The sequence below is a fragment of the Orcinus orca genome, chromosome 9 (genome assembly GCF_937001465.1).
Source record: "Orcinus orca chromosome 9, mOrcOrc1.1, whole genome shotgun sequence".
Classification (NCBI taxonomy): domain Eukaryota; kingdom Metazoa; phylum Chordata; class Mammalia; order Artiodactyla; family Delphinidae; genus Orcinus; species Orcinus orca.
The window spans coordinates 89402305-89415664 of record NC_064567.1 but is presented as its reverse complement, the minus strand read 5'-3'; the positions used below and the strand labels follow the sequence as shown (position 1 = coordinate 89415664).

At 39.9% G+C, this 13360-nt stretch overlaps 2 protein-coding genes and 1 long non-coding RNA gene across 5 annotated transcripts in view; 1 reads left to right on the top strand and 2 right to left on the bottom strand.

The window, feature by feature from the left end:
• Positions 1 to 1209, bottom strand: part of HBP1 (HMG-box transcription factor 1) — a 31252-nt gene extending 30043 nt beyond the window's left edge. The window contains exon 1 of the mRNA XM_033438905.2: positions 1149 to 1209. Within this exon, the coding sequence (XP_033294796.1) occupies positions 1149 to 1163 (15 nt within the window). The 5' untranslated portion in view covers positions 1164 to 1209. The remainder of the gene's footprint in view (positions 1 to 1148) is intronic.
• Positions 458 to 5489, top strand: LOC125965423 (uncharacterized). The gene is made up of 2 exons (XR_007479280.1): positions 458 to 812; positions 1348 to 5489. It is a non-coding gene; the product is annotated as an uncharacterized LOC125965423 (long non-coding RNA).
• Positions 5490 to 10015: 4526 nt separating this feature from the next.
• Positions 10016 to 13360, bottom strand: part of PRKAR2B (protein kinase cAMP-dependent type II regulatory subunit beta) — a 111077-nt gene continuing 107732 nt past the window's right edge. For all 3 annotated transcript variants that reach the window (XM_033439050.2, XM_033439049.2, XM_004263357.3), the window contains one exon: positions 10016 to 12179. In XM_033439050.2, the coding sequence (XP_033294941.1) occupies positions 12126 to 12179 (54 nt within the window). In that variant the 3' untranslated portion in view covers positions 10016 to 12125. The remainder of the gene's footprint in view (positions 12180 to 13360) is intronic.

Genomic DNA, 13360 nt, shown 5'->3' with positions numbered 1-13360 from the left:
CTTAGCAGCACTGGCTCCCAGAGCTAAAGAGTCTTTGAGTATCTCCCTGCAGCCACAGCTCCTTTTACAAAAGATTCTTGCTGAAAACTCCTAAAGAATGAACTCTAGATGGTGTAGAACGCACCGCGGAAAGCGAAATCCCCTAGACTGCGTGTAGCGTTAGAAGAAGCTACAAAAACCGGGCCCCGACTCTCGATTTCGCCTGGATTATTTGTTTTGTTTTAATCTGCCTGGGGCAGCAGTATAGGTTGGAAGGCGGACACTGGAATCGCCTGCCAAGCCTCGCTCTCGGTCACACAGAGGCAGTGCCTCCCGGTTCACGCCAAGTCCATCCCCCACCCTCTTTCGCCATTCATCGCGTTCCCCTCCCCTCCCCCCATCATGTGACCGCAGCCTGGACTCCAGGCTTGTTTTTCCCCTCAGCTCAGCCCCACCGCGCAGGCGCCAAGGAGCCCATTCATTCGAACTGCGTAACAATGAGCCCCAGGGCCCAGCGGCTCCGCGAGCTTCCCAGCTCGACCCGAGCCCCTCTCGGCCCCTAAAGAGGCGGCGCCTCACGGCAGTCCCCCACCCGCGGCCGGCCGCCCACCCCGGGCCAACCTCCGACCCTCCGCCCACTCGCGAGGAGTTGAAGTCAAACTTTCCGGGGCAGCCCCGGCGCCGCGTCGGCCCCCTTCCCCCGCCCAGGCCCGCCCCATCTCCGCACCCGGCTCGGCCACCCACCGCGCCACCCTGCCCGGAGCACCGTCCTCGCCTACGCCTCCCAGCCCCCGCCCCGAGACCTCCACGGGCCGCGCCGCCGCGAAGCCCAGGTGAGCTTGCGGGAAGCGCCGGTCCCGTGGGTTCGCCTCGGGCAGATATCGGACGGTTAACTGCCCCCGCCGTGAGGAAGAGGAGCGCCGACCCGAGCTCGCCCGGCCGCCCGATACCCTCGGGATCCTGCCCCTCCCTTCCCCACCCCCACCCCTTCCCGAACAGAAAGACAACAAACCCGTCGCGGAGTGCGGGCAGCCCCGGCGCGGGCCGCCCTGGCCGCGACAACACCACCAGCAACTCGTGTACCCCTCTCCGACTGACGCCGGCTTCCCCGGCGCACGTTAATGCTCCCGCCGCCACTCTTAGTCCTCAACCGAAACTTTCCTACTTACCAAACCCGTCGCCATTACCAAGTCTTTCAAGCTTCGTCTTCCCCCTCCCCTCAAACCCCCGGAGGTTGAGCATCCTCCCAGCTCCTTCGCCCTCTTATTGGTCTGTGGAACTGCCATTCGATTCTTCCCCTTTCCCATTGGGTGATACCGTGTTCCGTCTCGGGGGGCGGGCTTGTATTGACTTTTGTGTTGTGTTTAGTGGAGAAGATGGCGTGTCAATCACTAGGGTGAGCGCTTCGGATTGGATTGCTGCCGAGACTGCCGGGACCCGAGCCAAACTTTGCCCGCGAAATGGATTGTGGGTTTGTAGTCTCGGCCTAGCTGCGTTCCTCTTAGGAACTGCACGTCGGAGGAAACGATTGGACTACATATCCCAGAAGCGCGTGCACAGTACAGGCTTGATAGTAAACAAGAGTCATAGGGACACGTGTATCAGCTCGTTTGTTTTGGTGTCTGGGACAAAAGGGAGGGGGCGGAGGAAGTGAGTGTTTTAGAGCTTTGGCCTTTTCTCTTCCTCTGCTAGCACTTGAGAGCCGCCCCAAACCTCTCGCAGCACCCATTCCGGGCCATAAACAGCCAGAGTCGCTCGCTGCTCAAAGTTTGGCAGGAGGCCAAGGTATTGTTTTAGTGCGAGGGGAAGGAGATGACTGCACAAGCGGAAGCAGCGCTGCCTCGTGGGGGACCCAGTCACCCACAAATCACGGCCCCAGGCATAGTGGGGATAATAAAGGTGGTGCTGGGCTCCAGTGGGAAGACTTAGCATTATTTTATCCTGAGCCTGGCCTCGCCCCTCCCGGGACAGCAGCTTGAGATTTCTCTGCCAACTCTGTTCAGTTCACCCGAGATTTTTTGAATGCCGTCTACGTGCCAGGCACCGAGAGGCTTGGGGATGAACTGTGAGAGAGAAGCTCGGGGTCTGGAGAATTTACAAAGCTCGGGACGGGAGGGGCGAGGGGCGATTACTACTGACTTTGGAATTAAGGGAAGTCAAAGCGATGTTTTCCATATTGACCAGCTTGCTCGTTGTTTAAGGTAATCAGAGGGGTATAATGTGTGACTTAAACTGATTTAATTTGTGAATTGTTATCTGAATTTCCTTGGTGAGTTTTTGTTAACCAGTTTTTCTCTCCAGAGGTCTTCCCATTGATGAAAGAAGAATGTCTTCCCACTTCGTTTTCACTAGGAGTTCCTCAAGTTACTAATGCTCTGACTCACCCGAGGAGGATGGCTTCTCTGGCTTTATAGTTACCTTCACTTTAAATAAGGCTGTCCAGTCCCTAGTCTATAATTGATGTTTTTACCATTCCCATTACAAAGGCATTATTCACCTTTTTTCTTTTGAACCTTTAGTGTTTAACCATTTAAGCTATGCTTTAGGTTTTATATCTTTAGATCACTATATGTATGCTTAAAATTAAGGGCAGGAAACATATTAGTGAGAAATCTATAAAGTCAAACTTTTGGAAAGGAGCCTTAAATCATAGCTGGTTATTCCTTTAAACCCCCTACATTTCCTGAATTTTTAAATCTATCTGAAACCCACATAACAAATCTGGAAATCCAAAATAACTTTCCCATATTGCAACAAGTTTCCAAATTCTCTTAGGGATTCCCTGTTCAAATCCTTCAATGGAAATTATGGAATAGTCTTCCCTACCATGTGATCAAAGATTCACTTTCTGTGTTCACAAATAGTAATCAAACATTTTTTTGTAATTCAGAGGACCAATAAAATGCCTAAATTTTTCCCTGAGTAAAAAGGACAAGATTTGTATTTACAATCATTCAGAGATTAATGGAGTGACCCCAGGACTCGAATGTGGCCCTGCTATTCTGTGTATTTTTATTTTCTTCCCTTTTTTTTTTTTGACAGTGGAGGGTCATTGTGCCCCAGAATTGAAAAATTGAAAATATGAACTCCAGTGTTTAATTTCTTGACAGAAAGAAAAATCCATGGAATTCCCCTGATTACTGAAAACTAAAATCTGAGCTATTTATGAGTAACTCCCTCCAGGAAACTAAAAAGCTTTCCCTCCCTGAAAAATGAACTCTCAAGAGCTGGTGCCACTCCTTTCTCCCCTTCACTGTATAAACCATGAGATCTACTTTTGGCTGAACCTTAACTTATTTTAAAAGGTTTTTTAATTGAAAGCGTTTACTAAAAGCCTTAGTGGAGGTATTTTTATTTGTGGAATAAATGGGATGATGTGAAGAATAACTTCACCTACAGAAGATGGCAAGAATAACTTCACCTACAGATCAAGCTGTTGTACATTATTAGAAATGATTATCTTTTAATAGCCCTGTAAAGGTTTTTCTATCCATTCATTCAAAAATATTTATTCAGTGCCTACTATTGGTTGACCACTGTGCTAGTTGATAAGGATACAAAGATATAAAATATTTTCACATACTCTCGTTTTTGTCCAAGTCATTAAATAGAAGAGTAAAATTCTCATAGTTCAGTCACAACTGATTAAATATCAGTGTTAGAATCTCTATACCTCTAAGTGGACAATTAGTCCTGTCTTCTGACTCTCCTGGGAAACTAAATGCCTAGATTAGTACCTTATGTATATTTAACAGGAACATCATCATTCATTCTTGGATGGCTAACAAAACCAGCCGACTCCTAAGCCAGAACAAAGATCAAAGTACAAAACCAGTAAGATCTCTTTAGAAATCTTTACATATGTAAATTCTACTCTTTCACTAAAACAGATATAAAGAATTTTTTATCACTAATATATTATTTATATATAATAAAATATAAAATGAGGTTTATATTTTATATAATGGATATAAAATCTTTATATATATATAAAGAACATCTGTTCATAAGACACTTCCATGATAAAACTGACATTAAAAAATTAGTTTCTTTAAATAGCACCTACTTTTGGTTAGACAGATATGATATACACACACATATTACACATAAACTATGCCCAGATAGGTCAAGAAGTTGTCTACTAACATCCAAATGTCTTTTCAGCAGTTTGTAAAATACCTCTGTCTTTATAAAGAAACATCAAGTTCTAGTTTGTTAGTTAAAAAAAAAAACTAGATAAATCCTATTTAGGGGTGAAATTAAACAATGTATTTCCCTGGATTCCACCACATCTGGTACACCAATGACTACTGTGCTGGACTAAGAAAGGTAGGAGATAAAGCACATGGCACTGCTTAAATATTTAAAATATTGCTGTTGGGGGAATACCCTGGTTGCGCAGTGGTTAGGTCTCTAAGCTTTCCACTACCCCGCACTCCACGCCCCTCCCTCTTCCCCAAGCCTCTCGGTGTGGCCAAAAAAAAAAAAAAAAATCGCTCTTCAAAATGTTAAAAGGTAATGAAATCATTCAAATCAAGTACTCAAATTAGAAAATGGAGCACATAGATGGACTAAAATAGTTAAGTGCCCAAACTTTTCAGGTAGTATCTTTCTTGGCAGATTATTTAAACTCTTACACAAATATCCTTCCATATATCTTAGTATACTTTATTAAATGAGCTAATTTTATAATTATCTTAGTTCAAAGTACTCAGGTAAACTCAAATTGTAAGGAATTGCCTGGGAATTAAATGATGAGGGCCCTTTCAGGACTGAGAAATATGTCTTTTGTGTTTGTAATTTTTGATGCAATTAAAAGTTTAGATTTTCCTCACATGACCATAAAGCAAGACCTTTCTTCAGTGGTTGATATGTGGGTGACATAACGCAATCACCATTAGGAGGAAGAATCAAGGATTGTTGAAACACACAGATACAGAGAACAGAGTAGTGGTTACTAGAGGGAAAGGGGCGCGGTGGGGGGAGGGAAAAATGGGTTAAGCGGATCAACTGTATGGTGACAGATGGAAACTAAATTTTTGGTGGTGAGCACGCTGTAGTGTATTCCGAAGTAGAAATAGGTTGTACATATGAAACATATAATGTTATAAACCAATGTTACCGCAATAAAAAATTTAAAAAGAAGAATTGTTGGGTTTCTGAGATAGGTAGAGTTTCTGGCTGGGATACCTGTGGTGTGTCAGTGCTATTGTCAATGCTGTTGACAGAGATAGGGAATGTTGGAAAAAACAGAGATGGGCACTGGGAGAAGGGGAAAGGATGGGGTCAAGTTCAGATGATGAGCTCCCTGTGCAGGCAGGAAATTTTTGTACCCAGTTCCTGTAAGCAGCTGAACATATTTGTCTGGCGTTTAGGACAGCCAAGTCTAGAGAAATAAACGTGGGTGTCCTCAGCCCTCAAAAAGTTTTTGTAAGTTGTGCAATTTAGTATTACTGAAAATGTATTAGAGAAGGCAACAATTCTATTAAAAAAATTTTTTTGGATGTGGACCATTTTTAAAGTCTTTATTGAATTTGTTACTATATATATATATATATTTTTTTAATGTTTTGGTTTATTGGCCAAGAGGTATGTGGGATCTTAGCTCCCCAACCAGGGATTGAACCCGCACTCCCTGCATTGGATGGCGAAGTCTTAACCACTGGACCACCAGGGAAGTCCTGCAACAATTCTATTTAATCCCACTTCCACTTCATAAAATCAAGAAGCAGAAATGTAACGGTTTTCATCTGCTCAAAGGACAGTTCTCAGGTCTTTCATTGCAAATTTTCTAGAATTCCTGTATCTGAACTGTTTAACACAAACTTCCACACATTTTCTTTTATGTCTGTTTGGTATCCTAGGCCTTTCTCTATGTATTGATACTTTCTTTTAGTTGCCAGTAAGATGTAGCTCATTTTAGAGACAACTCTGATAAAAAGCAATTAAGATCATAGGAGTAATATATATTTAAATGTGCTACACTTAACATTTTTGCTTACATTTAGCTCCCCCCAAATTCACATTATTTCATCCTTCCATATTTCTTATGCATCTTTCTGTCTGGTCCATATCGTATGCATCGTTTTGTCCAGGCATAGATACCTGCTGAACAGGTGAATAAAAGGAGAAAATAAGCAGCATGAATTTTCTTATTAGTATATAGTGTATCATATGTTATGCTGTAGGTTATATGTTGTTTTGAATGTTGACCCCGTTAAAAAGCTTCCATGTGCTTTATGTGTCACTTGCTGTGTAGATTCATCACTATTTTTTGAGAACAGATCTCATCTTCTTATGCGTATAAGCACTATCTTATAATTCATTTTGATTCCCTCACGGTGCCAATCACACAAAGGCAGACAGTATTTGTCTCATTAATACACGCCAACTCCTTCAAGTTACAAAGCATATCAAAATGTGTGCTATAGTAATAAAAATATGGAAGATAAAATTTCAGTTCAGCTTTAAAGGGCAATTAAAAGATTTGCCAAAGATGTCTTTACAGGGAACACCTCTCCTAAGATAATTAAGATATTATTTGGCTTTAAAAAATGTCATTCATATACATTTCAAGAATACAGTCATTTTGTAAAGAGAGTTCCACTTGTATTAAATGTCAGCTTTCGGCCTAAAAGATGCAGTGCAGTTCTAGTGATACATGGCTCACTCTCTTGTTCCTCAGCAGGGACTGTGGTAGGTTTTAAGGCAGAGATGGAAAATCAGCAGTTAGAAGCAACTCTATCCAAGATTTTCCCTGGGCATATTTACTGCTCATAAACTCACTCAAGGGTTCTACTTTGTAAGATTTTTTTATGTGAAATAGAAAACATAGAGGGTTTCACTTCTGGGTTGTTACAGTCAAGCGTCAAGGCTGCTTTTGTCCTTTCAGAGACCATTTCCAGCTCACTCTTAACCTTCTGCTTGGAAAAAAGGAAAAAAGGCCATTTTTGTTTTTCCAATTGTGACCAAAGCCAAGTGCCTGATGTACATTGAGGCCAAACATATCGGAGTTTGGAGCAGAAAAAGGTTTACTGCAGGCCAAGCAAAGAGAATGGGGGGCTCGTGTTAAATAAAAAAAAAAAACCAAACTCCCCGCTGGGTTTCAGGGAAGAGTTTTTAGTCAAAATTTGAGGTGAGGACACAGGGTGTGACTTTCTTCTGATTGGTTGGTGGTGAGGTAATAGGGCGGGGCTTCAGGAATCTTGAGCTCAGCCTGAAGTTACCATCCTCCACGTGCTTGGGGACCTTAGTTCCTGCAGAAGAACTCAGAGATGTACCAGATTGTTACGTGTATCTCTTCAAGAGGAACCACGACGCTGCCCCTTCTCTGCACTGTTGTTTCTTTACTGCTTTTTCTTTCTTCCCATTCCCTCACTTCCCTAATTAGTAACATTGAATCTGCCCTCTGGAACTCAGGGGAAGTCTAGGAGGCTGAAGCCTCTTCCTACAAACAAGAAGCGGGACAGGAAAGGCTGTCCTGCTTGTTGCACAATTTACAGTAATAAATGCATCTACTTTAAAGACTCAGTTATAATTGCTACTAACAGAACATTTCACATATTACATTTTGCAGTGACGTTTTAATCTTTTTGGAAAACGGCAAGACCCAGCTGTGGTTAAATCAGAATCTGGGAACAACACCTGACAGGTGGCCTTTCATTTTTAAGGTGGAGACAATTACCTCCGTATCATCCACCATCACATCTTCCCTTATATAAGTTACATGCTTCTTCAGGATTTCCTAGGCAACTTTAAATTTACAAACTTAGAGCATAAAAAAGGGACAGGAAGACCCAGATCTGTTGGTCAAATAGTTTTCCTTGGAAACTCTGTACACATTTCTCTATATACTAGGCTCAAACATCATTAAGAGAATATGAGTGTGGACAAAAAAACATTACCTACCATTTCAGTAAACAAAGAATGTTGCCTGCCCTCAAGCCAGTAGCCACGGTGCCACCCATACCAGTGCGCCCTGAGGGGAATCCAGGATGGAGAAGAACAGGATACTGGCCCTAGATAATTAAGATATATATCAGAGGAATAATTTCAATGAGCCCAGACTCTTGCATCTCCCCATACATAGAAAAGCACTAAAATCACTGAGATCTTTTTGTGTGTGTGTGATTAGCAGTAATCTTTTGATGTCTGACTACATTTTTGTTTTTTCAGCAAAAACTCCTATATATCCCGGCCCCTCCCTTACCTCTTTGGAACAGTCCCTCAGAGCTATCTGAGAGGCTGTTGCCTGGGCTGTAGCCCTCAGTAAGGTCCCCAAATAAATATATTAATATCTCACAACTTTTAGGCTGTGTGGGGTTTTTTTTCTGTTGAAGTGACAGACCAAGAATTGCAGGAGGAAGCAAGAGATCTCGATTGCCCGTGAGTTCTGCCATGGATGCACAAAGTAAATGATTTGGATGGAATCACTGATTTTTCTCACTTATACAAATGGGATTGTTAACCTCTCGTAATTATTGTTGGGCACACAAGTCCTCCACAAACACCTGGTTTACCTTATTGCTAACATTTCCATTATTCATTTTATTTTCAAGGTGTTTTTTTTAAAATACTCGTAAAGACTAACAACTATATAGTTTCAGTTGCTCAACCAGTTTTGCTGCCTTGAAAAGTATCGTGGAAGAGGTAAGGTCTCAACTCTTTCTCCAATTTCCTTCTTTCTTTCTCTTTTTTTCCTCCAATTTCTTCTCATCAAAATTCTTTCTGATATTCAACATGAGGCTGTACCTCACACTTTTATTTTAGAAGGCAGCATTCCTTATCATTCTATTTCTCCCTTATATATTAATAATCCTGTTTCTCCCTTATGTATTAATAGTTCTATTTCTCTCTTAGGCATTAACATTTTATTTAGATAGGAGAATCCCTTTTTCAGTTGTTTAAGCTTGATAATACAGCTTATCCAGATGTATTACTTACCACGCTAGGCTTATACATTATTCATATTCTTTAAGAATGCCAAAGGCCATCTAGTCCTTGTTACAAATATAACATTTCTTGAAAAAAAATTAGGAAAAATTATATCCATATTTTAAAGATGCTTTAGAAAGGAAAAGGACTTAGCACTTAATCCTACATATTTCAGTAAAATCCAAAATTCCTTGCTTCATGCCGTATGTTTCACTTGCAGCATTTTAAATAGTCTGCTAGCCAGGGTTTAAAGAATGAACCAAAAACACATTCACACAGCATGCGTCACAAGTAGTATTTATGTTAAAGTATATGCACCAAGACATATACTACCAAATGTCAAATAGATAGCTAGTGGGAAGCAGCCGCATAGCACAGGGAGATCAGCTCGGTGCTTTGTGACCACTTAGAGGGGTGGGATAGGGAGGGTGGGAGGGAGACGCAAGAGGGAAGAGATATGGGGACATATGTATATGTGTAGCTGATTCACTTTGTTATAAAGCAGAAACTAACACACCATTGTAAAGCAATTATACTCCAATAAAGATGTTTAAAAAATGTAAAAATAAAGTATATGCACCAAGCCCTAGTTCATATCGAAAGGCAAGACACACGCACACACGCACACACGCACACACTTTCTCTCTCTCTCTCTCTCTACATAAAGGGAAGCACCTTTGTGTTAAAAGAGTGTCCTCCCATAATTCTTAGCAACATAATGCATCCTTGAATGAAACATCAACAGAGAATTTCCAAATAGTAAGGACTCTTGGTCTGTGATTAGATAATGGCATTCACAACTCAAACTTGCGGTGTTTTAATTACTTTAACACATAAATTCCCTAGTGTGCTAGATTTACTTGGTTATTCTAAATGGCCGAATTAGTCTGTAACATACCACAACTATTTAAATCACATATGACCAATAGTTAAGATTTTTAAAAACCTATTGCCCTACAGAACCATGCTTCCTTGCTGCATGATGCTCAGGGCTTACCTTTCACATATGCCCTATCTCTGTCATGCTTTTCACATAGTACAATGTGCACTATGGAAGTCACATTAAAGAAACAAGTGGAAAAAAAAAACTCATTGAAAACACTTTATTATAAAAGTGTGCTTTATTATAAGGAAATTTTAAATATAACCAACAATACTGAAAATAATGTAACTGGCATTTACAGCCTTGGTCAGAGTTCTTTATTAAACAGGCATTTGTAGTTAACAATCAGCTTATGCAACAAAACAGGTAACCTGAAAAAGTGAATAAAATTGAGAATACAGAATGATGAACGAGGAATTTGGGGTTCTTTGTGTTTTTTGTTTAGCAGACATGGCTTTTAAAATCTGAAATAGAAAACAAGTCCTCTTCATGTAGTAAGCTCTCTTCCTGTGGGAAAGTTTGCAAAATTGTTAAAACTGTTCTAAAATGTGGCTGAAGGTATACTTTACATACTTCTTATATATACATATCTGATTAACATATTTTAACCACGTTTTCATTATACAAGCAAGACCATAAACATTCTCTAGTAAGACCACACTAGCCACAGAATCTTTTTACCCATGTATATATTTCTTTGAAACATGTTTCCCAAAATGAAATTGCTCATTTAAAAGGGAACAACTGGTTAGAATTAATCTCTCTAGACGTTGGGGTCATGTAGGCCTAGAAATCTTGTAAGAATATATTCCTTTGGTTGAACATAATTAAATTCATTTTATGTAGCAGAATAATCATGTCAATTGTCAACAAAAATCTATTCAGTTGAGTTCATTCTGCACTTTTGAGAGTCTACATTAAAGCAAGTGGCAAGGCCTAATGGTATACATGGAATGGACAGAAATTCCTTTTATGTTTATATATGTTTTACTTATAAAAATTTATTTCTCCCACCTTGGAGGAAACCCCTGGGAGCAGATGTCTGAAAAGGATTGTATTATGTACATCTAGTGAAGAACACAGAGCTATCTTAAGGGCATGTTGATAAGGACCCCAAATATTTTTGGTATAGGAGACTTTTTTTTTAGCATATATAAGATCTTAGGCTTTCAGAAGACAACACATAAGTTTAAAGAGCATTTAAAAATATTTGTGACAGGGCTTCCCTGGTGGTGCAGTGATTGAGAGTCCGCCTGCCAATGCAGGGGACACAGGTTCGTGTCCTGGTCTGGGAAGATCCCACATGCCGCGGAGCAGCTGGGCCCGTGAGCCATGGCCGTTGAGCCTGCGCGTCCGGAGCCTGTGCTCCGCAACGGGAGAGGCCACAACAGTGAGAGGCCCGCATACCGCAAAAAAAAAAAAAAAAAAAAAAAAAAATTTGTGACATTAAATGTCAAACTCAAATTTTTAAAGATAACAAATACAGAGAACTGCAAAATGGAAAAAGGAAGCATAGATAGATGCTTTATGAGAAAAATAATGACCTTTCACCTAAAAAGAGTCTTCCCTATTATTGTAATGATTAAACTGCCTGTCCTTAAAACCACTGGAATATGTAGGTTACTGACATTATGCCAAAGAAGTCAAAAGGTACTTTATTGCAAAAATAGAAAAGGTCTTAAAATTGCATATGATGTTTTATACCATTTCACCAATAGGCCAAGGCCAGTACATAACTTACCAAGCCAGAAAAACTCGAAAACAAACATTACTAAATTGTACGTACTATATATAGTGAGTTGTAAAAAGAATGTGATGCCATGCTGTATAGCATGATTCACTGCCAAGTTCCCTCTTACATGGGCATAGTCATAACATATCAATCTGAGTGAGTCAAAATGAACACACATTGCCTATGACAACATCCTTTAATTATCTTCTTAAACACAGATACTTTCAGTATATTATAATCATCTGAATAAACCTTTCAGTCAAATCATAATTTTGTGGAGTAGAAAGTCATTTTATCAGTATGTCGATATTGTTTTGATCTACTCTTTTAGAAAGTGATGTTAAAGCCTATTGACTATTGAATCACTACTCTGTTTACTGATACACTGTAAATGTAAAAAAAGGAAAAAACCTGAAATCACAGAAAATGCTTGGCATCTACACAAACACATTCTCAGTGGACTAACCACTACTGTGTAATTTTGTCACTATAGGTCTTCTTGCTCCATACTTTTGCTTCATGCAGTGGGTTCAACAATATCCATGTTTGTTCCAAACAGGGCAACTAATTGTTCTTCATAGGTAGCGATGTTCCTTTTCATAATCTCCATGCAAGGTCCCAAAAGCCTTTCAAATGCTTGCACATCCATGGCTAAGAAGAGGGGAGAATAAAAGAAAAATAACATTCTTTGCAAATCTGCAGAATTTCTAAGTCATTTATGGTATCTATTCCGCATATGTCAATGACGCAATGGCATTTTTAGATAAATATCAGATATAAGAAGAAGGCATAAAGATAAAAACATTCCACTTCGGAAAGGAAGCAGCCAGTGTCCCTTGGCAATATGATGTCCTATTGGTGGTTCCTGATCCAGGTTAAAAGAATGAGGGACTCTTATGTCAAGACCTTGGAATTTTAAAAATAAACTAGTTTTGATGTCACCACCTTAGTAATATGAACTCAAGGGCAGCAAGGGAGTGCTTTCTATCTCGTTTTCCTTTCTCAGGGTTTACGATGCTATGTTGTGAAGAATCCAAATGTTACCTTTTATGATTTTTATTCTTTTACACTATGGTCAATTCAAAATGGCAGCCAAAATAATGATTTTAGCCACTGTGTAAGTATGTGCTCTATGTCGCTTAGCTTGCCTATCTCGAGCATTTTCTAAAACTGAATTTATAATATACACATGAAAATATGATCATACTATCATACAAATACAAATTAAAGTACTTTATTTTTTGCCTCTCAAATTTGCAGAAGTAAAAAAGGCAATGTTGACAATAGAGTGAAAAAACATTGTTGTACTGCTGGTACACGTAAATAAGTACAAATAAAAGTGATCTGGCAATATTTAACAAAAACGATAAAAAGAAAACCCACTTCCAAAAAGCATTTCTCAGGAAAAGTCCTATATGTGGAAAAGTAGTCTCTGCATACACCCACACAAAAAATCTCTCCCCGACCCCCCAAAATGGAGCCAAAACTCCCCAAATTATTTAACAGTGGGGAATGATTAAATAATTCATAATGTGTATATTTACCTAATGTTACAGTTTGATGTAATAAATATGAGAAAATGCCTAAGCTATAACGGATGAAAAAAGCAGTTTACAAAACTGTTTTAAAACAGAAAACCCATACAAATAAAAAAGATGAGAAGGAATTATAATAGGACGTGGAAATTGCTGGGTGGTGGCGGTATTGGGTGACTCTTACTTTTTCCTACCTTTTCTGTATTTCTCAAATTTAATGTGACTATAATAATTTATTATAGAAAAAAATTAATGGGATTTCACTCACATCGCCTTTACTCCTACTGTCTAATACCT